This window comes from Podarcis liolepis (assembly GCF_965112155.1).
Source record: "Podarcis liolepis genome assembly, chromosome: 1".
Taxonomy (NCBI): domain Eukaryota; kingdom Metazoa; phylum Chordata; class Lepidosauria; order Squamata; family Lacertidae; genus Podarcis; species Podarcis liolepis.
The window spans coordinates 24,802,693-24,830,577 of NC_139554.1; the positions used below are offsets into that span (position 1 = coordinate 24,802,693).

At 44.8% G+C, this 27,885-nt stretch overlaps 1 protein-coding gene across 2 annotated transcripts; it reads right to left on the reverse strand.

Moving 5' to 3' along the window:
* Positions 1–7,091: 7,091 nt before the first annotated feature.
* On the reverse strand, positions 7,092–26,979 carry GPR65 (G protein-coupled receptor 65). Of its 2 annotated transcripts, none has more exons than XM_083503286.1 (2): positions 26,860–26,979; positions 7,092–8,787 (listed from the first exon to the last, which is right to left on the reverse strand). In XM_083503286.1, exon 2 carries the CDS (start codon positions 8,625–8,627, stop codon positions 7,572–7,574), a length of 1,056 nt encoding a protein of 351 aa, XP_083359412.1. In that variant the 5' UTR covers positions 8,628–8,787; positions 26,860–26,979; the 3' UTR covers positions 7,092–7,571. The 2 variants fall into 2 exon arrangements, with proteins under 2 accessions (XP_083359412.1, XP_083359413.1); XM_083503287.1 differs by having other exon boundaries at positions 26,865–26,953.
* Between the last annotated feature and the right edge of the window lie 906 nt (positions 26,980–27,885).

Sequence of the window (27,885 nt, forward strand, 5' to 3'; positions counted from 1 at the left end):
TCTCAAAATGGGTTTGTAGTGACTAGCAAATTAAGTTTTTGGGTAGTCTTTTTATTAGCGACTTGTTTCCCAAGATTTATAATTAAAAATCTATATACAAATGAGTTGATCATATCATTGAATTTGTATGCCCTGCTGGAGTCAAACCAGAACTTCTGTGATGTTTCAGATACACTTTGGAAGTAATACTGATATTTTACCTGGAATATGAGGGGGGAAATGGGATAGATTTGATTGTCCACAGACAGCTGGCCTGCGTCCTGTTGCTACCACTTTGTCGCTTAGCTCAGAAAGGGAAAATTAGAGACCGGATGGTGGTTTTATAAAATCTCTGGATGCAAGGAGAGACTGTTCAAGACTGGTCACACCAGGTAAAAGTTGAAGGTAAAGGACCCCTGGACAGTTAAGTCCAGTCGAAGGTGACTATGGGGTTGTGGCGCTCATCTTGCTTTCAGCTTTCCGGGCCTGACTAAACTGCTTCTGGCGCAACAGAACGCCATGATGGAAACCAGAGCGCACAGAAACGCTGTTTGCCTTCCTGCCACAGCAGTACATATTTATCTACTTGGACTGGCGTGCTTTTGAACTGCTAGGTTGGCAGGAGCTGGAACAGAGCAATGGGAGCTCACCACCGTCGTGGGGATTCGAACTGCCAACCTTCTGATTGGCAAGCCCAAGAGGCTCAGTAGTTTAGACCACAGCGCCACCCACACTCCACCTCTTTAATGGAGGTGGGCATAACTCCCTTCTGTATTGAGGCATTAATGATGCACAGGACCCATCCAGTCAACCCCCTCCTACTAGATTTTACCAGCCATGATGAGCAGGAATAGAGAGGACATGTAGTCAGCTTCACTGCCACAGTTGTCCTGTTGATCTCCTCAGGCTGCGACTGAAACAACCTGTAATTTTATGCTGCTCCAGGGTCCTCCAAGCAGCCTGAACCAACTATGACATCAAGTTCAGCATGGATTTGAGTAATTTCTGCGTTAGTTTGACATCCAGGTAATATTCTCAATATGATGCCTCCTGAACTAAAGCTCCCATCACCACACTGGCTACCCTGATTTAGATCAACAGATAAATCCCCCTTCATCCCTTCAAGACTTCTAATGCAAGGCTCTCCTCTTCTTATAATTCCCCGCGTGTGACTTTGAAGTTTTCAGCTGAAACCGTATTTGCACTTGCTAGAGAATAAGCTCCACTGAACTCAGCAGGCCTGCCTTCTGAGCAGCCAAGCGTTTGGACTGTGCTGTTGATGAGCCATTATCTGATCACCCCATTTTGTAAGTGTTTCCAAGGGACTAGAACCACCTTCATATATTAATTCATTTAAAAGGCCTTTCAGGGTGTGATTCCTCAAATGATGGTGCAATTATGAGGCTTGACAAGAAGGACAATTTACAACATCAACAAGCGAAAGAGCCCACGTAGGCATCTGCTTAATATTCACTGCCATGCCTTTGAGGAAGAAAATAAAATCTTGTGACCACTCAGTCTAGCAATGCGAGTCCAATTAATGTTATACTGAATAAATTAAAGCATCCTTTTGTTTACTATGGGGAAACTGCCGTGGCGCTGTGAAAGGTATTAATTTTATGTGTTTGCAATTAGCCTCTATGCTTCTAACAAGCGAGAACTCCTTGAACGTGGGACCTTCAAAAAATAACTTTGATATGAGGTTTAGATAAGACTGTTTTTTAAGTTAAAAATTGAAATATATAATTATCAGTTCAAGCAGTGCAGCTTTTCTCTGTGTAGAAATCCAGTAGAGAATTTGTAATCCTAGACGTTGAAAACATATCAGGCATATGAGTATAATGCAGTGGGGCGATTCATAAGGAAGCAGCCCTATGCCTGCTTTCCTGTAAGTAAACCCTATTGAAAACTATAGGATTTACTTTTGAGTAGGCATGCTTGGGGCTTTGCTCTTTAAATGCATTTTGATATGGCCTCTAGCAAAACATAGTAAATGAGACTGCAACCCTGTGCACACTTACCTGTAAGTAAGCCCCATTGAACTCAGTGGGCTTACTACTAAGGATCCACGTCCTGCATTGGGCTGTGAGGTCTGAGTTCAAATACCAGCTTAGCCACAATCTAAGGTGTATTTAGGCAAGCCACTATTCTGTCTCAATCTAAGCCTCAAATCTGAAATACAGGAAATATCATCCAACCTTACAGGGCAGTTGTAAAGACTTAACATGTGTGAGAATATATATATATATATATATATATATATATATATATATATATCGCCAAAGAATTGATGCTTTTGAATTATGGTGTTGGAGGAGACTCTTGAGAGTCCCATGGACTGCAAGAAGATCAAACCTATCCATTCTTAAGGAAATCAGCCCTGAGTACTCACTGGAAGGACAGATCGTGAAGCTGAAGCTCCAATATTTTGGCCACCTCATGAGAAGAAAAGACTCCCTGGAAAAGACCCTGATGTTGGGAAAGATGGAGGGCACAAGGAGAAGAGGACAACAGAGGACAAGATGGTTGGACAGTGTTCTCGAAGCTACCAGCATGAGTTTGACCAAACTGCGGGAGGCAGGGGAAGACAGAAGTGCCTGGCGTGCTCTGGTCCATGGGGTCACGAAGAGTCGGACACGACTAAACGACAACAACAAATATATATATCTGTTTACGAATGCCCTATTTTCTTTAAGGATTTTTTAAAATGGTTATTTGCTGTTTTTATGACCAGGACTATTCACTCTTGTGGTTTTGATTTTGTCCCTGTTGTCTGTTTTGTTACTTGTATGTTACTGATAGCTGCCTTTTATTTCTCTTTTATTTTATTCCCCTCTGTGCAAATCTTGAACGAAAGACAAGTTGTAATTTTCTAAAACCAAACCAAATCATCCATCCTATGAACATTTGCTTCCATTGACCTCAGTGGAATTCATTTTTGAGTAAACATGCGAATGATCAGCCTGCAATGCCCAATCTATTTACTGTGTTTTTATTATACTGATCATTCCCAGCAGAGAAAGTGCATCTTAACAGAGCTATGCTAATGACTTTTTTCCTTTTCCTTTATTTTTGCCTACACACTGTAATTACTTCCCACTTTCACTCATTTCTCATTCTCCACATTTTATTTCATGGGCTGTGTACAGTGTGCTGGGAATTGTAGCTCTGTGAGGGGTAAACTCCAGTGCTTTAAACATATGGGGTGTGTGCAGCCAAGGTCCCCGCCTTCCCACAAGAAGTTAGAGTAGAAATAAAAATGCTTCCTTTGATCAGGAAAGCCCTAAAGCCTCATCCTAAGCAGAGTCTCTTGGAAGGCCTCACTGAGTTACATGGGAATGACTCCCAAATAAATGCACACAGGATAACCATTCTGCGATAATTATCTCTGTGTGGGAAGATAGGAAGAGTTATCCAAATCTTGGAGACCTCAGCATCATCTTCTATGTTGCTTATTCCTGAGGGATGCTGCGAATGACAGCTTTATCTTCCAGCAGCAACTGTCTCTTTTTGCACTGAGCTACCTCTGGGGAAGTATAAACTCCCTACTGTGGTAGTTGCAACATGAAATTGGCAATAAAGTGCTGGTGCCAGCACAAGTTAATAGACAGGAATAAATCTTCAGTGGAAAAGCTAATCCAACCTGTTAAGAGCGTCACTTTACGGGAAAGCAGGGGTCTTTTAAGGCCTGCGGTCTTAAAAGTAGCTTGGTCTGCTGAAATATTAAGGGCGAATGCTCCTCAGACATTGATGGGGACAGTCCAGGAGTCCCCCCCCCCCGCAGGTGAATCCCACACATTTTATGTGTTCTGTGTCTTCAGGAGTAGATCAGATCATAAAGGGTTCCAGCAAGATGAGGCATCTGTGGCCCTTCAGATGTTGGTGGGCTAGAATCCCATCATCCCTGATTGCTGGCCATGTTGCCTGGGGCTGATGCAGGTCAGAGTCCAATAACATCAGGAGGTCCACTGGTCTTACAGCTTTCACTGATACCTTCAGTGATACCTTCAGTGATACATTCATTGATACCTCAGTTGATTTTGAGGGGTGGTGTATGAGAACTGTGTTAGAGCAATTAACTTCTTGAAATAGCACTTTTCCAGTTTCCAAGCTTTGGGTCATTAATTTGAAGCGTGTTGTAGTGTGACTTCTTTTAGTTGGGTGGGATCTAGAAGTCCTGCCTTTTATCTGTATAGCTGTGTTTCGGGGTTTTTACTTGGTTGTTCTTAATTGCTTTTAATGTAAGTCACTTTGGGTCACTCTTTGAGAAAAGCAACTAACAAATATAATAAACCATAAGAATATGAATAAGAATAATAGAGGAACCGAGAAGTTGTCTGAGTTCACAGTTGTGCATGCATATTGTTTGTGTATTAGCTGGGTTAAGGCAACATATTCCCAAACTCTTCCCTAAATGAAGACTTGGGACTTTAAGGCAGGAATTGCTTAATGATTATGTATTTTCCTGAGTAGTATATTCTATATCTCACTTTACTACGCAGAACTGCACTGCCATCTACTGAAAAATAACAGCTCTAACCATCCACTCTTTTTGTTAAGCAAGAGGGTGTTCACAAACAAGGGCAACTTCCAATTATTGTGCCAAGTCTGAGTTGCACTAAATAAATCAAACACCTGAGGGAATCGTCACCTGGATGATGGAGAAAATTTGTTTTCCATTGCTCCAGAAGTAAGGACCCAAATTAACAAGATCAAATTACAAGAAATGGGATTTAGTCTAAAAATCAGAGTGTGAGCTGTAGAACAAATTGACTCAGAAAGTGGTGGGATCCCTTTTGTTAGATGTTTTGAACCCGAAGCCGGATGCCTACCTCTCAGGGGTGCTGTAACAGTGCATTCCCAACACTTGCAGGAGGTTAGACTTGATAACCCTTGATGTTCATTTATGATTCTGTCTACACAGAAGAAAATCCATGTGAGGGAGATGGAGAAGCTACAGAGATGAGTGTGTCAGAAGAGGTGCTAGGGGGATTTTTTCCCCTCTGACTACCAATATTAAAGGGGAGAGAGGCTGAGAGCTGAGAGCTGCTGGGTGGACAAAAAGAAAGAAAAGAAAGAAAGGGGGGGGGGTTCTGTCTCAGTGAGGCACCAGCTGTGAATGAGAGGCCCAAAACCAAAAGAGAGACATAAACTGCAGAGATAAGATTACAACAGTAAGGCCTTTTGGGAGGTGAGGTTTGAGCAGAAGCCTCCAACCCAGGGAATATGATAGAACCTGTGCCTAGAGAAAGGTGCAGTAGGGATAAGAAAGTATCAAGAGTGTCAGATGCTGCTGTGGTTACTCGAGAGTAACCAGGCTAGACTCTGACCTGTCTTTTACAGGCTTTATTCTTGGTGCAAACTATTTACAGTGAAGAGCGTCGTAAGTTCATGTCTGGCTCAGTCGCTAGCAGAATCTGGGAGTGGTCGGTTTTTGTACCTCCCCCAGCATAAAAGTTGCATTGCCCCCAGCCTTTTCCGCCCCTCCCTGTGGCGAAGACTACTGCGCAGAATGGGCGCTGGCAAGGGCGTGCTTCCCGCCTCTCCGGTTTGTTCAGGCTCAGTGTTAAGGCTCTCCCTAGCATCCTCTGGTCCTTGCCCCTCTTCTCCACTGGAGGTGGGGCTTTCCTCCTCGCAGGAAGAGGAACTGCTTCGCAAGATTTTCGGAGGCTCCCTATAACACAACTGCCCTTCCATCTCTTGCTTCTGAGCTGATGGCAGTTCCCTGACAAGGAGGTTTTGTTTTTATTAACAAGGAGACTGGGCAGGAAGTGAGTAGTTTTTTTGTCTGAAGGGAAACCTCCCAGGGAGACCTCGTAATGAAAAGCCACTGTTATTCCTGAAGTAAGGGAAGCAGGCTGGATTCTGAGGGTGCCTGCTAAATCATAGCAACTCCTCTGAGTTCAATGTGGGTCACACCCCGGTAAGTGGTAGAGGATTGCAGCCTTAGACTTATTCAAAATTTCACATGCATTATCTTGGTAATCCACATGACAGACCCTGTCACTCTTAGCAATTCTGTTGCATGTGTATATCATTTCTTAAGTAAGCGGCCTAGCTGGAGCAACTTGAACCTCCAAAGCAGACTTCTATTATTAGATCTGATTAATGTAGATTTCACAATATTTTGCATACATAACAAAGAACAGGATGCTTCATGAATTTCCTAGGTAGCTGCAGGCTTCACCAAAGTTAGTCGCTATGCCCTTGATAGTATCAGGTTACTATTTTTCCATTTCCTGCGTTGCATGTTCTTCTAGCTAGCAACATATGGGCTAAGATGACTTGATAAAAGCCCTGACGTAAAATCAAGGAAAATAACACCAGGGTGCATCTAGATAAAGTGCACAGGAAATTATGAGCTGTACACCTACGGTCCCCCATGCTGTTTCAGAAGTAGCACAAGACAGTTTGTTTTGGCGTCAAAGGGCTTATCCACATAATGTGGATTTGAAGCTGCTTGTGCCTCAATGTGTCTGGCATTGTCTGTATGACATCTTTCCCATTGACCTGGCAGCCAGGAATTTGGCCATGCCAAGCTATCAATGGTGGTTTCTTTCTCTTGTGCACTAATAGGGAAGCGCACTGGTGTGTTGAAATCAGTGGTTGAGAGTGGAGTGTACATGATAAATCAATAACTATGGTTTACTGCATCAAGTGAATAATACCATTATTTTTAGCCCCCTCTCAACATCTTGGCCTATGAGCAGCAGAGTTCAGTTTAAGCATCTACTTCCCTAATTTATCCTCCCTTAAGGTTTCCTTTTTCACTTATGGTTCTGTTTTCTGGGCCCATGATGTTTTGACCGTACAGTCATACCTCAGGTTACAGATGCTTCAGGATGCATTTTTTTCGGGTTACAGACCCACAGAAACAGGAAGTACCAGAATGGGTTACTTCCGGGTTTCGGTAGTCGCGCATGCGCAGAAGTGCTAAATTGCACTTTGCGCATGCGCAGAAACGCTGAATCGCAACCTGCACGTGCGCAGACGTGCTGCTGCGGATTGCGAACATGCATCACACAGATCACGTTCGCAACCCGAGCATCCACTGTACAATGTAGAGCAGTTTCTAACTAAAACAGAAAGCAATAGAATGATCTAGAACAGCCTTCATGTGCACAGAATACATTTTATTTTATAATAAATTAAACTTTCACTCAGACTTTTTTAAAAAGCAATCATGCCAATGTGGAAATATGGCAAACTGAATTTGACGGTGAAGGGGGCGGGGAGAGAGAGAAGCCAAACTTTACAGCTTCATTCATTTCAAACTCCCACTCCAAGTATCTTTTGCCAGGGAAGCGTAAAGCAGCTGCCTTAGATACTGGGGCAAGATGTTGGAGAACAGAGTTGTGCATACCCCTGCTGTTAGGTGTGGTGGAAGACAGTGACCCAATGCCAGTGATGAAGTAAGATTCAGCTGGGAGTCCAGTCAGCTTCTGGTTTGGGATGAGGACACCACCTTGTTCTTTTCTTCAGGCACAAAAAAGCTGGTCCTTTTCACTCACACAGCCAGAGGCCGATGAGACTTGAAGTCCAACAACTTACAGAGGGCCACAGCACACCCCCCCCATTCCTGTATCTCTGCTCTATAGCACAGTTTCTGATTTCAGAACCATCATGGCTTTCTCCTGTGAACTACTGGAAATGGCAACCTTTTGTGAAAGTTGTGCATCTCTTTGGCTCTCAGAAGAGCCGCACTTGAGCATGTTCCAAATATCCATTCTTCCAGTTTCACTCACGAAGCAGTAGAGAATTGGGTCAGCTATACAGTTCAGACTCGTCAGTGCAGTTGTAATCCTGTAAGGTATAAACATCCTCTGGGGAGCGTCACAGCCACAGCCACAGTCACACTCACATGGCTCAACGATACTGCGAATGAACAGAACGACATGATATGGAGTGAAGCACAAAAAGAAAGTGACGACGATGCTCAGCAATAAGTGGTTGATTTTCCTCTTGTCCCTGTTCCGGGTTGCTTGATTGTGCTTCACGGCTCGGTATATTTTCTGATAGCAGAAGACCATGATGGCTAGTGGGATTGTATACCCCACAACCACACGGTAAAAGTTCAATTGGGCCTGCCAGTTTACTAGAGGGTATGTATCATAACAAAATGTATGGTTTGTGGATACAAATGTTTCATTAAATATGTCTTCGTTCTTTAAAACCTGATAGTTTGACATGATTTCGAAGGCCCAGACAAAGATAGAGGCAAGCAAGGCAAATCTTCTTGTACGCAAATAATGGAACCTCATTGGGTAGACTACAGCCAAGTATCTATCAATGGAAATGCAGGTGAGAAATGCTGAGCTGGTATAATAATTCAAGTACTTAAGGAAAACAGAAAAAGTGCAAAGTTGCTGGGAAAGGTCCCAGTTATCCTCATTCTGAGCATAATAAATCCATAGAGGCAGGGTCAAAGTGTAAAGCAGGTCAGCTAAAGCTAAATTTAAAAGATAGATGCCCAACTCATTTTTTTGCTTTATTTGGCTGTAGGATATATAAAGGGATGCAGAGTTGGCAGGAATACTGATAATAATCAAAATGCTGTAGAGAACAGGAAACAAATGTTGATCTAGTTCGTAAGTTACAAGACAAGTTGTTGCATTGCATAATGATTTATTACAGGCCATTCTTTCCATTAAGACCAGTTCACTCCAGATGGAAGGGATATGATGCCAAAAATTACTAGTTGTCCCAATCCAATTTTGGGTCACAGAAGAGCAGATAATAGGTTCTTATGGTCCAGATTGTCAACTTTCACCAAAATGCAATTCACTGTGTTTTGTTTTTGTTTCTTTGCTGCAAAGGAGAGAAAGAAAAGATGCAATTAGATGGTTTGTTTAGTTACTCTGATCGAGACAATTGTCTATGATGCTCAAAGCAAAAAACAGTAGTAAAAGGATGGAGATGATTAAAGGTACTGCTGTACATCTGTCATTTTGGGTGGCTTTAGGGTCTCTTTCCCTCTTTTAAAATTTTGAAAGGAAGGAAAACTGAGCAATGAAGGACCATCAAGAAGGAATGGCTCATGTCCAGAACAATCTCTGAGGGAGAAAATAACACAGCACAGATTAGAATAGCTACAAAGAAGTACAAAAAGGGAGCCAATGTAGTTAAATTGCAGGATCACTTGCTGAAAGAAGAAAAATAAAAAGACCACAAACTGTAGTGAACTCTGATAAGGTAAGCAAAGGAAGAATGTGTGAAGCAAATTCTGAAAAGCAAACATTTATTTAAATGCACCATTAGCAAGAATCCACCCAATGAGACGGAACAAGGTCTAGACAAAGAAAAAATGTGGGAGGATTAAAATACCTGAGGGAGGACAGAGAGGTCACAGAGAAGGTAGATAAATTCTTTGCATTGGTCTTTACTGTGGAATCATAGAATTGTAGAGTTGGAAGGGACCCCAAGTCCAACCCCTGCAATGCAAGAATCTCAAGTGAAGCATCCATGACAGATGGCCATCTAACCTCTGCTAAAAACCTCCAAGGAAGGAGAGTCCGTAACCTCCTGAGGGAGATTGTTTCCATGTCGAACAGCTCTGTCAGAAAGTTTTTCCTGATGTTTAGTTGGAATCTCCTTTCTTGTAACTTGAAGCCGTTGGTTTAAGTCCTACCCTTCAGAGCAGGAGAAAACAAGCTTCTTTCCTCTTCCATGTGGCAGCTCTTCAGATATTTGAAGATGAACATCATATCTCCTCTTTTCCAGGCTAAACATACCCAGCTCCTTCAACCATAAAGCTTGATTTCCAGACCCTTGATCATCTTGCTTGCCCTCCTCGGCACACATTCTAGCTTGTCAATATCCTTCCTAAATTGTGGTGCCCAGACTTGGACACAGTATTCCAGGTGTGGTCTGACCAAGGCAGAATAGAGTGGGACTATTATTTCCCTGGATCTGGACACTATATTTCAGTATAAGGCAAGTTTCTGTCTTCCTATATAACACAACATTCCATTCAGATGACATTCATTCAAGAGTTCACCAAAAATACACTACAGAGAAGAAGTCCAGAATATGAAACAACATGGCTTAGTATGAATGAGTGAGTGAGGGCACTCTATTCCTCTCTAGTCATTCTGCAACTGTGTTGCACTGAGGTAAAGCCATAGTTTGGCCCAGCATATTGTCCAAACCCAAGTTCATAAGTGGTTTGCCCAGATAAGCTCATATCTTAGATCTGGGCAAACCACGAGCCATGATTGTTTGGAATTGGGCTGGGGGAGAAATTTGCATTTGCTGGTGAACCAACCTAATTCACGCTTCTGAAATAGGGGCATGGGCAAAACACAGCCATCCTTCAAAATTCACACTTCTCTGTATTTTACAATGCAGTTTTCCAGCCAAGTAATGTTTACTAAACGAAATGCATTTACAGTGGTGCCTCGCAAGACGAAATTAATCCGTTCCGCGAGTCTCTTCGTCTAGCGTTTTTTTCGTCTTGCGAAGCAACCCTATTAGCGGCTTAGCGCAGTGTTTCCCAACCTTTTTTGGGCAAAGGCACACTTGTTTCATGAAAAAAATCTCGAGGCACACCACCATTACAGCCCCGTGACGTCAGCGCGCAGCGTCACGCCGGGAGGGACATGAATTGCTAGCAAATTACATAATCACCTCCTTGAGGGCTGGCTCATCTTCTCCGAAGGCAGAACCCCATTAATTAACAGCACAGACTCACACCATAGCCAAGACGAGGGGGGAAAACCTCAGTCATGCACAGTCATGCACATGTGGGGACTAAATGAGGACGAAGACCGGGCAGAGAGCAGGGTTCAAATCACCCCACCTGGCCAGGACAATCCCTGGGTGCTCCCTTGGGCCACTCACCTGACCCACCTCACAGGGCTGTTGTTGCGAGGATAACACGGGGAGAACCACGCGCGCCCCCGGGAGCTCCTTGGAGGAGAAAGCGGGCCATGAATGCAATGCACGAAATATATGAGAGGCGACCAGGTTTTGCAGGTGAGGGGCCCCCGCCAGCCTCCGCTTCCAACACCCGGCGCAACGACGCCGAAGTTTTCCCCCCCGGGCTCGGCTCGGGGAGCTGCGCTGCTCCCCCCCGGCTCCCCTTCGCCCTCCCGGCTCTCTCTGCCGCCCACTGGGGACCCCCCTCACCTGCCAAGTCCGGAGCGCCGGTGGAAGTTGCATGCATGCATGCAGGGCGCCGCGTTGCCATTGCATTGCACTGCACTCCATGCAACGCCTGCACGCATGCATTGCCTTGCACGCCCGCCAAGGGGTCTCCCCGCGGTCCGATGCGTCCCCTCCGGCACGGATGCAGCATTGCAAAAATAAACCCCCCCCGACGCAGCCCTACCTGGGGGGCAGCCTCCGCCGCTCCGCCTCCGCGGGGATCCCCGGCTCCATCCTGCCGCCCGATCTCCGCGGGGGCGCAGGCAGGCTGCGCGGGGTCTGCGCGGAAGAGCCCCTGCCCGCCTGGCCGCCGCCGCGCTCATTCCATGGCCGGGAGAAGAGCGCTTCAAACAAAACGCCCGGCCCGCCAGGCCACGCTGGGAAACGTAGTTTGCGCACCCCGCGCGGGCGCGGAGCCCAAGGGCGAGGGGACTACGGATCCCGGCAACCCCCGCGCCGGGGACGGAGGGGGATAGGCCGGGTGCAGGGATGGAGGGACGGGTGGGCGAGTGAGTGAGTGAGTGGCAGCCGTCAAGCCTTGGCCGAGAGCCAGGAAGGGCCTCCCCGGAGGAGGAGGAGGAGGAGGAGGGAGGCGCAGAGCGGGAGGGAGGGAGGGAACCCCAGGGGTCATCTAGTGACGGCGCCCCAATCGAAAAGTTGACTTTAAAAAAAAAAATCTTTCGAATTTTTTAATTTTTCCCGTGGCACACCAGGCAACATCTCGCGGCACACTAGTGTGCCGCGGAACAGTGGTTGGGAAACACTGGCTTAGCGGATTAGCTCTATTAGCGGCTATTAATTAGCGGTTTAGCGGCTATTAAAGGCTTAGCGGATTAGCGGCTAAAAGGCTATTAGCGGCTATTAAAGGCTTAGCGGATTAGCGGCTAAAAGGCTATTAGCGGATTAGCGGCTTAGAAAAAGGGGGGGGGAAGCGAAAAAAAAATCGGAACACTCGCAAGACGTTTTCGTCTTGCAAAGCAAGCCCATAGGGAAAATCGTCTTGCGAAGCAGCTCAAAAACGTAAAACCCTTTCGTCTAGCGGGTTTTCCGTCTTGCGAGGCATTCGTCTTGCGGGACACCACTGTACTAGAGTAAGGTGTGCATAAACATGCATATATGCCTGAAAACAGCATACAGAAATGAATTATAGAACAGGAAAACGCTTTGCAGAAATGTGTTTATTAGGCAAAATCGCAAGCAAAAATTTGTATTAGGAGAAATTCTTACTAACATGCTGCTGAATTTTCATGAGGCTAGAAATGCGGAGAACTAAATTTACGTGGGGGGTGGAATGAGGAACTGAGAGACACTGAAACTGACAGATTTGCCCATCTCTAGACTGGAGAGTGCTAAACCACAATCTAAGGTTTGCACGACATGCTAAGCCAAAGAAGCCTGTGTGTGAGAGAGGCAGGGCTGGAGCAATGGTGCATACTATACACTAGTAATGTGAGACATTAATGGGAGTGGATATATGTCATTTGATCAGCATTGTAGACCCTAGCCAATAAGTGCTTTGGCCTTCAAGAATCCACACTGCACACTTGCTAAAATAAATGTAGTAGCAGGAGGGTGGGTGGGGGAGGAAGGTCACTTTCCAAGCTAATCTGTATGGATTTGTGTTTGGGGGAAAATAACTGTAGGAAGAGAATTATGACTATTATATTTATTTATATCCTGCCTTTTCCCCAGCCTGAGACTCAAGGCGGCTTACACAGATGAAACAGAACAAGCTAAAAACATAGAAAAGACTATCATTAAAATGTAGTGAGGCATCAGGCATAAGCCTGCATTTTATTAATGTTTGATCAGGGCTTGTATATTAAAGAGGGCTTAGATTTTTAAAAGTTTCATGCCAGGCAAGAAGGCTAGCTGCTTAAGAAAACACTGACAGTGTTTTCTTCCTAGACAAGGGGCCCCTTGATTGATAGCAGAAAACAATTCTCAAAGTCGTAAAAGCTGAAATTACAGACTGAGTAAGGACACTGACCCTACATGTTATAGAAGATAAAAAAGGCAGAGATAAACATAATTAATAGTTGGTAAATAATAAAATAATGCCAATGTGCCTCCCAGTAAAATGAGCTAGATCTTCTTTCCAAGGTTAAAAAGGCCAAGACCAAATGGAGAAGCATTTAGCTGGCAGAAATTTTGGGAAGTCTTTTAAAGCTGTTTCTTTCTTAAACTGAGAGAGTTTAAGGGCAATAAATGTTGGGAAGAGATAATGGGAAAAGCAGCTGGCTGAAGCAGCTGGAGAAGGGGGGGGATGCAAACTGAAGAGGTTTCTTCTGAAACTGTTTTAAACTGTGTTCCTTTTTTACTGAGTTCCCTTTTCTACTTCTACTTTACAAAGGCCTTATTCCTTTTAAGAGGCTACTTGTGTTGTGTATTAAATATATTGGCTTAAATGTAATTATGCAAAGGATTTAAGAAATGCTAGAAGAGTTGTATTTATCTTGAAATTAAGTCAGCCACCAGCCTAGCCCTCCTGCCAGACAGGAAGACGCCATCCGGGCGGTCCTGATATATGGCTGTCAGACATTTGTTTGGAAACCTTCAAATGAAGGAGATCTTTCAATGTTGATGTGAAACTCAAGATCCTTGACATATGTTTAAGATAAAAATTTAAGATTAACCATTCGTTTTAGAAGGCAATAGGGCAAGGAGGGCAAGGAGGGCAAGAGGTGAGCTGGTAATTAAGATTCCTTGTTGAGACACATGTAAGATATATTACTACTTATTTGTCATTTATAGATGTAACAATATATAGCTCTTTGTGTTCCATATAAGGACAGAAGGATATGGGTGTATCTTTTTGTGATTGGTTCTAGCAATCAGCCAATAGGAAATCCAACCAGGCTGATTGGACAGAGGCAGCCACAGGAGGAGCAAAGGGGGCTGGATTAAGGGAATATAAGGGCTGGCCATAATGGCAGGAGGCCAGGCCAGAGCTTGGTAACCATATACCACTGTGCCTCTCATTTATTTGTCTGACAAATAAATAATTATTTTAATTTCTCTATTGCTGCGTTGAATATTTCATTCCAGCTAAGCGTTAACCACAAGCAGGGTGCTACATTTTATGGTGCGCCTGTGACTCGGATAAGTGGTCTGCTGGAACGCAGCCCCTTCGCCCTATTGGGCAGGGTACAAGAGAGAGGATCTCTAAACTGCTTACCCAAGCGCGCACTGGTAAATTTTTCCAGGGGGAACGCAGAAGTCTCGTCTGTCTGATACCCTGCTCACTGGCGGCGACGGACCGGGGGGAAACGGAACCAACCAAGGGTAAGTGCACAAAGGGATTTTTGGCCCTCCAATTAATTGGGAGGAAGAGAAGTCTTGATCAAACTTCTGCGTCTCAGTAAGTGGGAACTGAGTACGCTAGGTGGTTGGGTACATCAGATGGTGGTCTGGTGGGGAAAAAGGGAAGAATGGGAGGTAGTGTGTGGTGAAGTATCTAGCGCATTGTATGTGTGAGAAAGTACAGAGCAATCTGTAGCTGACCTGAGTGTGGAGTGGGCAGTACTTCGGTTCCTGGTAAGGCGACTTCACCAGGCAAGGAAACCCACGAAGCGTGTGTGTGAGTGACTGAGTGGATACTTCACAGGGCCATACAATGGGAGTTGGGGGTTCAAAAGGGGAAAATACACCTCTTGAATGTATGTTAAATAATTTTAAGAAAGCCTTCTCAGGGGCGTATGGAGTCAAAATGACGCCAGAGCGCCTGAGAACGTTATGTGAATTAGAGTGGCCGAAGCAAAATACTGAATGGCCATCTCAAGGAACCTTTGATATAAATTTAGTAAGCAAACTTTGGTCTAACATCGCCAAAGAAACTGGAGGGTGCCCAGAACAATTTTCATATATAGATTCCTGGCTGAGCACATTAAATAAAAATCCTCCATGGATAAGGGAATGCAAAGTCCAACGATGCAAATTATTGGCTGTAAAAGCCGAAGCTAGGAAAGGAATCTTGCCAAATAAACTCAAACCCATTTTTGAGGGACCAGAGGAAGAGCTGCTTCCACCTCCACCTTATGCTCCACATCGAAGGGAGCCTAATCCAAACACTCCACCAGTTGTAACCCCAAAGCAAGAAAGTGGAATGAATAATGGGGCTGGAGTCACAGAACTTGATTCCTTGATAGATTATGAAAAATATCTTCAGGAGGCATTGGAGTCCTATAATAAAGCCCAAGCAGAAGCGGTTATTCCATCTGTGAGTCCCAGTAGAACTCCATCTACAGTCTCTTTTAGTGGAACAACTGATTGCCTACCCCAAACCCCTGTACATCCAAGTCCTAGAGAATTATTACAGAAGTTACAGGGAGACCTTAATCGGTCAGCAAGCAATACAGCCAGGCGTATAAAGCTGCTAAAAGAACGCCTTGGGACAAATACCATCCCCTATGATTTGAGGCCCCTAGAGCAAAGCGAAGAGAAAGATCACGTACTAGCCCCTCTCAGAAGAGTATTTGATGCACTTGAGGAGCCTGTGCTGGTTAACGGGCAACTCGGACCACGGCCACCTCGAACTTCGACCCTCCAGTACATTCCATTCACAACTACGGATCTGATGAATTGGAAAACACACACCCCATCTTTCGCAGAAAAACCTCAGGCTATGATGGACTTGGTGACTTCAATAATAAATACTCATAGTCCTACTTGGACAGATTGCTGCCAGCTCCTGAATACTCTGTTCACCACTGAGGAAAGGAGAGACATAATTGAAAAGGCACAGATATATTTGCGTGAGCAGGCCAGAGTGGGAAATATTTTTAATATTGACCGTCATCTCCAAGACAACTTTCCCTTGGAAGATCCTAATTGGGATCCAAACAATGTAATTCACCTGGCCAGACTTACCACCTATCGCCAGACGCTTGTGCAAGGTATCCGCAGGGCATGCCAGAAGCCCACTAATATGTCTAAAGTCTCAGAAGTAGAACAGAAACCAAATGAGAGTCCAGGAGACTTTTTAGAGAGGCTGCAAGAAGCCTATCGTATATGGACTCCTTTTGACCCTGAAGCCCCTGAAAACAGCAGAATGATTACTGCTACATTTGTGGCCCAGTGCGCTTCTGACATTCGTAAGAAAATTCAGAAATCAGAAGGATGGGAAGGGATGCTGATGAGCCAAATTATGGCCATTGCACGCCGAGTTTATCGGAATAGGGATGAGGCTGAGAAACAAGAGAAGAAGAAGTGGCAGAAGGAAAAGATGGTAATGCTAGCCACAGCAGTGAAGCAAGACTACCGCCCCTTAAATGGAGGAAGAGGGCGGGGAAGGAATCCACCACTGGGAAGGAATCAATGTGCGAATTGCAAGAAGGAGGGTCATTGGAAGCGGGAATGTCCTGAACCTCTGAGGTTGGAAGAAGTACGCCCAGGCCCAGGCCCAGGCCCAGGCTCCGGCCCAAGAAACCAGGGACGGGGACGGGGAATGATCCGAGATGGAAGATATCAGAGACCTGGACAAGGACGGAGTAGGGACAATGTCATTGGACTGGCAGAGGAGGATTTTACCCAAGACTAGGAAAGACCGGACTCCATAAAGTTAGGCTTCCAGGAGCCCACGGTCACGATTCAATTAGGAAGCCATTTAATAGACTTTATGATTGATACTGGGGCTGAATACTCAGTACTCCCAGAACTATTGCAGAAAAAGGCATCCAAAAGTGTAGTCATTAAAAGTGCCACTGGTCAGTCAGCTAAGAGGTCTTTCCTCCAACCTTTGGAATGCCAGATTGGGGGACATCGTTTAACCCATCAGTTTTTGTATATACCTGAGTGTCCAATACCTCTCTTAGGTAGAGATATGCTGTCCAAATTGCAGGCCCAAATCACCTTCACTCCTCGAGGTCCAGAAATGAAACTGCCATCAAAGGCAGCAGGAATAATTTCCCTCTCAGTACCTAAGGAACAATCATGGCGCCTAATGTCAGCCCTGCAAGTCCAACCCACATTGGATACAGAGTTAAACAAGCTCCTCCAAACTCTACAGGTGCCACCAGGAGTATGGGCCGAAAATAGCCCACCAGGAATGGCCAAGAATATAGCTCCAATTGTAGTAACCTTAAAACCTATGGCTACCCCTGTATCTGTAAAGCAATATCCTTTACCCCGGCGAGCAGCAGAGGGCATCCAGAAACATTTGGACCGCCTATTAAAATATGGTCTGCTTAAGCCCTGCCAATCAGAATGGAACACACCCCTTTTGCCTGTTCGAAAACCTGGGACAGATGAATACAGGCCAGTGCAGGACTTGAGGCTCGTAAACCAGGCTATCGAGACCTTGCACCCAAATGTACCAAACCCATACACCCTGCTGAGTTTGATCCCACCAGAAGCAACATTTTTTACTGTATTGGACTTGCAAGATGCATTCTTCTGTTGCCGGCTGGCACCACAGAGCCAACCTATATTTGCCTTCCAGTGGGAAGACCCTTTGACAGGAACAAAAGGCCAGCTAACCTGGACAAGATTGCCTCAGGGATTCAAAAATTCCCCAACTTTATTTGGCACTGCCTTGGCGAAGGATCTAACAAGTTACCCCTCAATACCTGGAGAAAAGGTGGTTCTGCAATATGTAGATGACCTTATACTAGCAGCAAAGGATTTTGAGACCTGTAAAGAAGGTACAGAGGAACTGCTCCACTTGCTCTGGGAAGCTGGCTACCGAGTTTCCCAGAAAAAGGCACAGTTATGTTTAGAAAAGGTCAAATATTTGGGCTTTGACATCTCACACCAACAACGAGCATTGAGGCCAGAGAGGAAAGAAGCTATTTGCCTTATCAAGGAACCTACCACAAGGAAACAACTCAGAGGATTCCTGGGAACAGCAGGGTTTTGTAGACTATGGATACCTGATTTCAGCAGTCTGGCCAAACCCTTACATGAAAGCACTCGAGGTGCAGAAAAGGACCCATTCGTATGGGGACCTGAGCAGCAACAAGCCTTTTTAGTTATCAAACAACGACTTATGGAGGCCCCAGCCCTTGGACTGCCTAATTCGGAAAAACCCTTTCAGCTGTATGTACATGAACAGAATGGGATTGCAGCGGCAGTCCTGACCCAGAGATTAGGAAGTTGGAACCGTCCAGTAGCTTATTTGTCAAAACAATTGGACTCAGTAGCAAAAGGATGGCCTCCATGCCTAAGGGCAGTAGCGGCCACTGCAAGCCTTGTCAAAGAAGCTGATAAATTTACCTTCGGCCAGACAATGTATGTGAATGTACCTCATGCTGTTCTGACACTCATGGAATATAAGGGTAGTTATTGGCTAACGAACCCAAGGATGGCTAGGTACCAAGGCCTATTGTGTGAAAATCCCAGGATTCATCTACGAGTAGTGAATATGCTCAATCCAGCGACTTTGCTGCCCCTACCAGAGGTAGATGATGAAGAATCACATGATTGTCTCCAAATAATGGATGAAGTTTATTCCAGTAGACCCGATCTGAAAGATGAACCATTGAAAAATCCAGATGTTGTGTATTATACTGATGGTAGCAGTTACCTGCATGAAGGTGCCAGACGAGCAGGATATGCTGTGGTCACCAATGAGGAAGTTGTGGAAGCTGAAGCTTTGCCTGCTGGCACCTCAGCACAAAAAGCTGAACTTATAGGTTTAACTAGAGCTCTGCAATTGGCAGCCGGATGTAAGGCAAACATCTATACTGATTCTAAATATGCCTTCTTAACCCTGCATGCACATGGAGCTCTATGGAAAGAAAGAGGTCTAATAGGAGCCCACGGGAAGGCCTTGAAATATGGACCTGAAGTAGAAATCCTGTTAGAAGCAGTATGGGCTCCAGAACAGATTGCTGTAATGCACTGCAAAGGTCATGGACGAGGAAGGGATCCAATAACCAGAGGAAATCATGCTGCTGACAAAGCAGCCCGAGAGGCAGCCCAAAAGCCTGTGGGAGGATTTATAGCAGCCCTCATACCAGAGGTAGTTCCAGAAGAAGTTAAACCTCACTATACCCCAGAAGAGAGGAAGTGGGCTGAACAGGAAGGAGCAGTTGTGAAGGACGGTTGGATGATCCTGCCAGACAATAGGATTTATGTACCTCATCATCTAGCAGGCACAATTGTAAGAAATTATCATGAATCTACTCACCTTGGCGGTACTGCAACCAGAGAGAGTCTCAGTCGGAAGTTGTATATTATTAATCTATCACAATTAGCAACTTGCATTTCACAGAAATGTGTTCTTTGTGCTAAAAACAATCCCAGGCAGGGACCGGTACAACCTCCTGGAATCCAACATGTGGGATATGTCCCCATGGAAAGCCTAATTGTGGACTTCACAGAGCTGGTCCCTTCTAAGGGATTCAAGTATCTCCTTGTGTTTGTAGATACTCTTACCGGATGGGTTGAAGCTTTTCCCACCCGAACTGAAAAGGCACGAGAGGTAACTAAGAGACTCCTCACTGAATTGATCCCGAGGTTTGGATTACCTAGATGCATTGGAAGTGATAATGGGCCAGCGTTCATTGATCAAGTAGTACAAGAAGTATGTCGAGTCCTACAAGTGAAATGGAGACTGCATGCAGCCTATAGGCCTCAGAGTTCAGGGAAAACTGAAAGAATGAATCGGACTCTGAAAACCCAATTGGCAAAATTAACCCAGGAAACGGGATTGGGATGGGTAGATGTGTTACCCATAACACTGTTTCGTGTTCGGTGTGCACCCACAAAAAGACTTAAGTTGTCACCTTTTGAGCTCCTGTATGGGAGACCGCCCTCCTTTGTTCAGGATATTCCAGCTGATCTTAAACAAATAGGAGACCATGTGACACAGGGACAAGTGCAATCTCTCTCCCGTGTTTTTGTTTCTCTTAACAGGTGGGCCCTCGAGCGCACGCCGTGCAGCATTGCCGAGCCGATTCATCAGTTCCAGGCTGGCGATAGCGTATGGGTGAAAGAGTGGAAACGTGATCCACTTGCACCTAAGTGGCGTGGACCTTACACCGTCTTGCTCTCTACTCCAACAGCGGTGAAGGTAGCTGAGGTGACCCCCTGGATTCATCACTCCCGTTTGAAGAAGTCCGAAGGCAGTTGGACGTGCAAAGGTGACCCCTCTAATCCTCTTAAACTGACTCTCTGCAAAAACCCCTGTATCTAGCCCTACCGGGAACGGGCTAGGTCACGGGCAACATTAGACGACCGGCCTGCTGCAGCCACAACCTGGAAGCTGGCTGACCTGCGCACGCCTGAAGCTTGAGGAGCATCTGAACCAGCGATTGTGAAAGGAAAGATTCTCTTATACAATTAATTGACTGCCCACCCCCCTTGTGGAACAATTATCAGAGATATTACTCATTGGGGATCCTCGGGATATATGTTTTGGTCTTGGTGGTTCCCCATTCCTGTCACTGGGGGAATTATATTGGGACTAATATTTATTTGCTATCACTATAAGGTAATCTTTTGTGGAAGGAATGCATATGCTAGACATCAACATGATTCTATTATTAATCCTGATCCCTTGGGAAGGGGAAGGGTCCTTGAATCTGGCCAAATTGACTAAATATGGATTCCGCCATGACCACAATATGTGGGTAGGTTTAGCTGAAATGGTAGCCAATGTTGCAAATAGGACCAATTGCCTTGTTTGCTCTCTTGGGCCAGATGATTCAGAGGGAGGTATGCCCTTATTACCGATACCATTAGATGCCATTGGTATGGTAAGCGAAATACCACACCAAACAGAAGTACAGAATTTCCCCGGATGGAACTCAACTAAACCATTACGAGTTATACCTGTACAAGGGGAATTCTGTGTACATAAATCATCAGATGCAGCTGATTCTACCATGATAGGCTCTTCTCATTGTCACTATACTTGGGATAATATTAAGAATACCTGGGCACACGATACTACCTATCGAACTCGGAATGCCTTGCCCTGTGCACCTCCTTTTATTCATGCATGGAAAGTGGTATGGAACATAACTGTGACAGAAAAAGGCAATCTAACATACTGCACTGTGAACTCTCTACCTCTTCTGATATTTCGCCTTCTGTACTCCACGTACCAAAAACCTCAGACCCGATGGTTGTGGTGGATATGTGGAGAATGGGCATACAAGAAACTCCCCTCCAAATGGAGTGGGACTTGTTTCCTGGGATGGGTATTACCACCAATGTGGATTATGCCTACTAATTTGGCCAAGCGTACACGAAGAAACGCTGATATTTCTCATATAGCAGGAGGAAGTACCCAAAGTTGGAGCGGTACTGATGATTGGCCACCAGAGCGCATTATAGCCTATTATGATCCTGCCTCCTGGAATCCTGGTGAGCTCATACAAGGGGCACGGGATCCTATTTATAATCTAAACAGAATAATTCGATTGCAAGCAGTAGTGGAACTTGTAACCAATGCAACGGCCCAGAGTTTGAGACTTATTGCACAACAGTTGGATGAAAGTAGAGCCGCCATTTTGCAGCTGAAAATGGGAATGGATTATGTACTTGCCAAGCAGGGAGGCCTATGTGGAGTCTTGAACTTGACAGGGAATGCCTGTTGCTTTAACATTTCAGATAATGGTGAGGCAATCCGTGTGTTGGCCACAAAGATGGAGAATATAGCACATGTCCCAGTACAAACATGGGAAGGATGGGATATGGGATGGCTCACCAATTGGTTACCTAATGTCACAGGACTCAAAGGGATATTATTGTCTTGCTTGTTTTTCTTGACAGTAGTGGTAATGGTTTTATGTATGATGCCATGTATCATTTCATGTTTTAGAAGTACAATTAGCAAGATGGTTTCAAATGAAACTCTACCTCATATCATGGCCCTATACAGAGCTTTACCTCAGGAATATGATGAAGGTCAAGCTATCAAGGACACTTGGGACGAAGGTCCTTGAGCTTGAAAGGGGGGAATGAGGCATCAGGCATAAGCCTGCATTTTATTAATGTTTGATCAGGGCTTGTATATTAAAGAGGGCTTAGATTTTTAAAAGTTTCATGCCAGGCAAGAAGGCTAGCTGCTTAAGAAAACACTGACAGTGTTTTCTTCCTAGACAAGGGGCCCCTTGATTGATAGCAGAAAACAATTCTCAAAGTCGTAAAAGCTGAAATTACAGACTGAGTAAGGACACTGACCCTACATGTTATAGAAGATAAAAAAGGCAGAGATAAACATAATTAATAGTTGGTAAATAATAAAATAATGCCAATGTGCCTCCCAGTAAAATGAGCTAGATCTTCTTTCCAAGGTTAAAAAGGCCAAGACCAAATGGAGAAGCATTTAGCTGGCAGAAATTTTGGGAAGTCTTTTAAAGCTGTTTCTTTCTTAAACTGAGAGAGTTTAAGGGCAATAAATGTTGGGAAGAGATAATGGGAAAAGCAGCTGGCTGAAGCAGCTGGAGAAGGGGGGGATGCAAACTGAAGAGGTTTCTTCTGAAACTGTTTTAAACTGTGTTCCTTTTTTACTGAGTTCCCTTTTCTACTTCTACTTTACAAAGGCCTTATTCTTTTTAAGAGGCTACTTGTGTTGTGTATTAAATATATTGGCTTAAATGTAATTATGCAAAGGATTTAAGAAATGCTAGAAGAGTTGTATTTATCTTGAAATTAAGTCAGCCACCAGCCTAGCCCTCCTGCCAGACAGGAAGACGCCATCCGGGCGGTCCTGATATATGGCTGTCAGACATTTGTTTGGAAACCTTCAAATGAAGGAGATCTTTCAATGTTGATGTGAAACTCAAGATCCTTGACATATGTTTAAGATAAAAATTTAAGATTAACCATTTGTTTTAGAAGGCAATAGGGCAAGGAGGGCAAGAGGTGAGCTGGTAATTAAGATTCCTTGTTGAGACACATGTAAGATATATTACTACTTATTTGTCATTTATAGATGTAACAATATATAGCTCTTTGTGTTCCATATAAGGACAGAAGGATATGGGTGTATCTTTTTGTGATTGGTTCTAGCAATCAGCCAATAGGAAATCCAACCAGGCTGATTGGACAGAGGCAGCCACAGGAGGAGCAAAGGGGGCTGGATTAAGGGAATATAAGGGCTGGCCATAATGGCAGGAGGCCAGGCCAGAGCTTGGTAACCATATACCACTGTGCCTCTCATTTATTTGTCTGACAAATAAATAATTATTTTAATTTCTCTATTGCTGCGTTGAATATTTCATTCCAGCTAAGCGTTAACCACAAGCAGGGTGCTACAGTAGTTAAACACTAATAGAATTAAAATAATAAACAAAGATCCATTAAAAACAAAGACAATAACAATAAAACCCCCACAGCATCAGCCTTTTCCTTTAAAACAATCAGATCACAAAGGCCTTTTGAAATAGAAAAGGACAGAAGGACAGAAAGGAGGGAGCCGGTCTAACTTTTTTAGGAAGGGAGTTCCAAAGTCTGGGAGCAGCCAGCAAGAAGAATTTGTCTGGGTTAGAATCATAGAATCACAGAGTTGGAAGAGACCACAAGGGCCATCGAGTCCAACCCCCTGCCAAGCAGGAAACACAGTCAGAGCACTCCTGACATATGGTTGTCAAGCCTCTGCTTAAAGACCTCCAAAGTAGGAGACTCCACCACACTCCTTGGCAGAAAATTCCACTGTCGAACAGCTCTTACTGTCAGGAAGTTCTTCCTAATGTTTAGGTGGAATCTTCTTTCTTGTAGTTTGGATCCATTGCTCCGTGTCCGCTTCTCTGGAGCAGCAGAAAACAACCTTTCTCCCTCCTCTATGTGACATCCTTTTATATATTTGAACATGGCTATCATATCACCCCTTAACCTCCTCTTCTCCAGGCTAAACATGCCCAGCTCCCTTAGCCGTTCCTCATAAGGCATCGTTTCCAGACCTTTGACCATTTTGGTTGCCCTCCTCTGGACACGTTCCAGTTTGTCAGTGTCCTTCTTGAACTGTGGTGCCCAGAACTGGGTTCCTGCTGATACCTTTGCAACAATTGCACTCTCAAAGTGCAGAAATACTTTTGTTTGGAAGCAGCTCTGAAATTGCTAGTCCTACTCAGAGTAGACCCATGGAAAGGCACAAACCTTAATTATTCAGGTCCATTAACTTCAGCGGGTCTGTTCTGAGCAGGACTAGCACAGGATAGAACCCTGGAGGTTTTTTTAGAGTTATAAACTGGTTCATAATAATTGCACTTGTCAAGTTGTTTTCCAGGACACACACACACACACACACACACACACACACACACACACAAATATTATTGCAGGCTTCTGAAGCAGGGGGTATTAGTTAACTGGCCATTACAGAGAGCCACTCTAACAGTGGTGTAACGTGGGTTGTCAGTGCCCAGGACCGCGTGAAGGGGTGGGAGGGAAGCAGATCAAGTACTCGTGCACATTCAACTGCCTAATGGCATCCGCATCACCCAGGAGATCACAGCCACAGAAATAAGAAAAGAAGAGTCATTCTGTAGTCTGGAAAGGTCACTTCCTGGTTCATACGGAGAAGCCATTTTCAATGGAGCCCAGCAACGGAAACCCACAGCTGTATTGAGGTGGCACCAGGTGTTGAAATTTTTGTGCCCCTAACAATTTTGCACCTGTGCTATGCCACTGAATTCTAAACAGGTGTATTTAGAAGAAAATCCCACTAAATGTGTTTAAGACTTCAGTCATAAAATTGAGCTTAGAATAGGGGTACGTTTGCCGAAGTACACAAGGAGAGCCTCCTTGTTCAGGCCAATGGCCCATCGAGTTCAACATCCTTTTCTCACAGTGGCAAATCCGATGCTTATGGGAGCCCTGAAAGCAGGGCTTGAGTGCAACAAGACTTTACTCACTTGTGATTCCCATCAACTGGTATTCGAAGGAGGATGAATATGCCCATCAGTGATAGCCTTATCCTCCATGAATTTGTCAAATCCATAAACTCATATACTCAGAATTGTAGAGTTGGAAAGGACCATAAGGGTCATCTAGTCCAACCCCCTGCAATGCAGGAATTTTTTGGTCAACATGGGGCTCAAACCCACGACGCTGAGATTAAGGGTCTCTTTTTATAACAATTTTTAATTGAATTTTCAAACAATTAACATATATACTTCAATAAATAACAATTTTGTCTTTGCTTGACTTCCCACCCCATTTCCCATGGTGTTTTAATTTATCCCCCTCTACTGCACATTGCATGAGATTAAGAGTCTCATGCTCTACTGACTGAGCTATCTTCTTTGAAAGCTGTCCGTGTTGATGGCCATCACTCTATTGCAGAATACCTGGAACTCAGAGAACATTCAGCAACATTTCCTATCTGTAGAAGCACTCTCTCTCTCTCTCTCTGCCAATACAGTGGTATTTGAATGCACTCAGAGATAAAGGGGACGATTGAGAACTCTTGTTGCACTTGTGTGTGAGTGCACGCTTGCATGCACACACTAAGGACAAAGGCATTTTCTGAAAGAGAGGACGGAGATTTACCAGGGACAGATTCCAGAAAGGGGAAAAAGAAGAAGAGTTTGGGTTTGATATCCCGCTTTATCACTACCCGAAGGAGTCTCAAAGCAGCTAACATTCTCCTTTCTCTTCCTCCCCCACAACAAACACTCCGTGAGGTGAGTGGGGCTGAGAGACTTCAGAGAAGTGTGACTAGCCCAAGGTCACCCAGCAGCTGCATGTGGAGGAGCAGAGACGCGAACCCGGTTCACCAGATTACGAGTCCACCGTTCTTAACCACTACAGCACACTGGCAATTGGACAATTGAAGCACATGGCCGCAACCTTTTACAAAGCTGTTCTTTATTAATCTCCCCCTTAGATGCTTTATCCCTGCGCTCGGTCCCAGCGCCTGCCAACCTAGCAGTTCGAAAGCACCATTGGGTGCAAGTAGATAAATAGGGACCGCTTACTAGCGGGAAGGTAAACGGCGTTCCATGTGCTGTGCTGGCTCGCCAGATGCAGCTTGTCACGCTGGCCACGTGACCCGGAAGTGTCTCTGGACAGCGCTGGCTCCCAGCCTCTTAAGTGAGATGGGCGCACAACCCTAGAGTCTGGCAAGACTGGCCCGTACGGGCAGGGGTACCTTTACTTTACCTTAGATGCTAGCTGCCCTCCACTGGCTTCCGAAACAGTTTAGTGGAGGGATCCAACAATTTATTTATTTTTTTATTTCATAAAATTTATATACTTCTTGATTGTAAAAGGGACCGTGGAGCAGGTGTTCACCCACCCACATCAACACAGGTCACAGGGAGGGGGGAAAAAGAAAAGAAAGCCAAGGGTGCGCCTTGTGTTACATTCACTGCCGGCTGTTGGCCAATCTATCCACACAATGCTCCAAAGCCTGGGCCAGAAAAACATTACTGATCTTTGTTTGTATATAGTTTTTAGAAGTTACAGGTCAATGTATTTTGAAACAGTTTATGTCATTGTCTGTCAAGAGGAAACCTCTTGTGTCACCCTTAGTTTGATGACATAGATGCCAAATCCCTGGGGCGCTGCGTGCCCAAACACGCACAAAATTCCCCATGAAAGTGCTGGGCACCCATAAATTTCAGTGTCAGGGCCATGCACGCTGTATGGCACCCACAGTCCCGGGCACCCACAGTCAAAGGCCCAAGATGGCACTGCTGTTTGATGATCTCGAACAGATCTCGTAGTTTCAGCCTTTATACCTAGCCTGAAACCTGTATTTCTAATTAAAACCACTCAGCAGACCATATTTCGTACCAATATAAGAGAGTCTGTTAGGATTTTGTAAGAATTAGGACTTACCTTACTTCAGTTGTGACCTGCTCTGCTGCTTTGTTTTAGTTACTTTAGACACTTCAGCCTCAGAAGACAATGTGCTCTAATGAGAACCATTTCTCACGCAGAGACAGGAAATTGCTAGAGTAGTCTGCTTTGAGAGGTTAGGAAAAAGAGGAAACAACTTTGCAGTTGCTGGTGGTGATGGGAGGAAACCATGGTTTCTTTTCTGCCCACATGATCTGGAGCTTAAATCTTTTCACACTAATACTATTTGTACAGGGAAAGGGGCCATAAGGTTCACCAAGTCTTTACCTTACCAAAGAGGGAACACTAAAAGGATTACTATAGGGCTGGAGAGTCAGTCTGGATGATATTTGTGGGGGTCTCTTCAAGGCCTGTGATGTTCTCTGTGAGAGGTAAAAACCTGCAAGAGAAAAATCTGTTGAACCAGCCAGAGCAGTCTCTCTCTTAGGTGCTCTCACCAACATCTCAAAGAGTGAGTTACGTTGCCATAGTGACAACTAAGTGATGGTCCTGTCCAGAAAGAGGACACATATTTCCTCACCTCCGTCATCTTAGGAAAACCATAAGAGACCAAGGGGATATCTCTGTGTGAGAGAGTTTGGACTGATGCTGTAATCTGGAGAAACAGAGACATGTGTTTGTGCTTCCTTGGAAGCCTAATGGGGAAGTAAAGACACCACAGTTTCCACTGATCATCATTCCAAGGAAACCAAACCCTGGGAAAGCACAGGTACTCCTAGAGTCACTCCTTGAAGACTGCGATGTGTAATATAATAATAAGAATAATTTATTATTTGTACTCCGCCCATCTGGCTGAGTTTCCCCAGCCATGCTGGGTGGCTTCTAACAAAGATTAAAAATACATTAAAATGTCACACATTAAAAACTTCCCTGAACAGGGCTGCCTTCAGATGTCTTCTAAATGTCAGGTAGTTATTTATCTCTTTGACATCTGATGGGAGGGCGTTCCACAGGGCGGGCACCACTACTGAGAAGGCCTTATGCCTGGTTCCCTGTAGCTTTGCT

Excerpts from the sequence above, each read along its gene's own strand:
- GPR65 (XM_083503286.1), bottom strand. The coding sequence starts at position 8,627 with ATGGAAAGAATGGCCTGTAATAAATCATTATGCAATGCAACAACTTGT.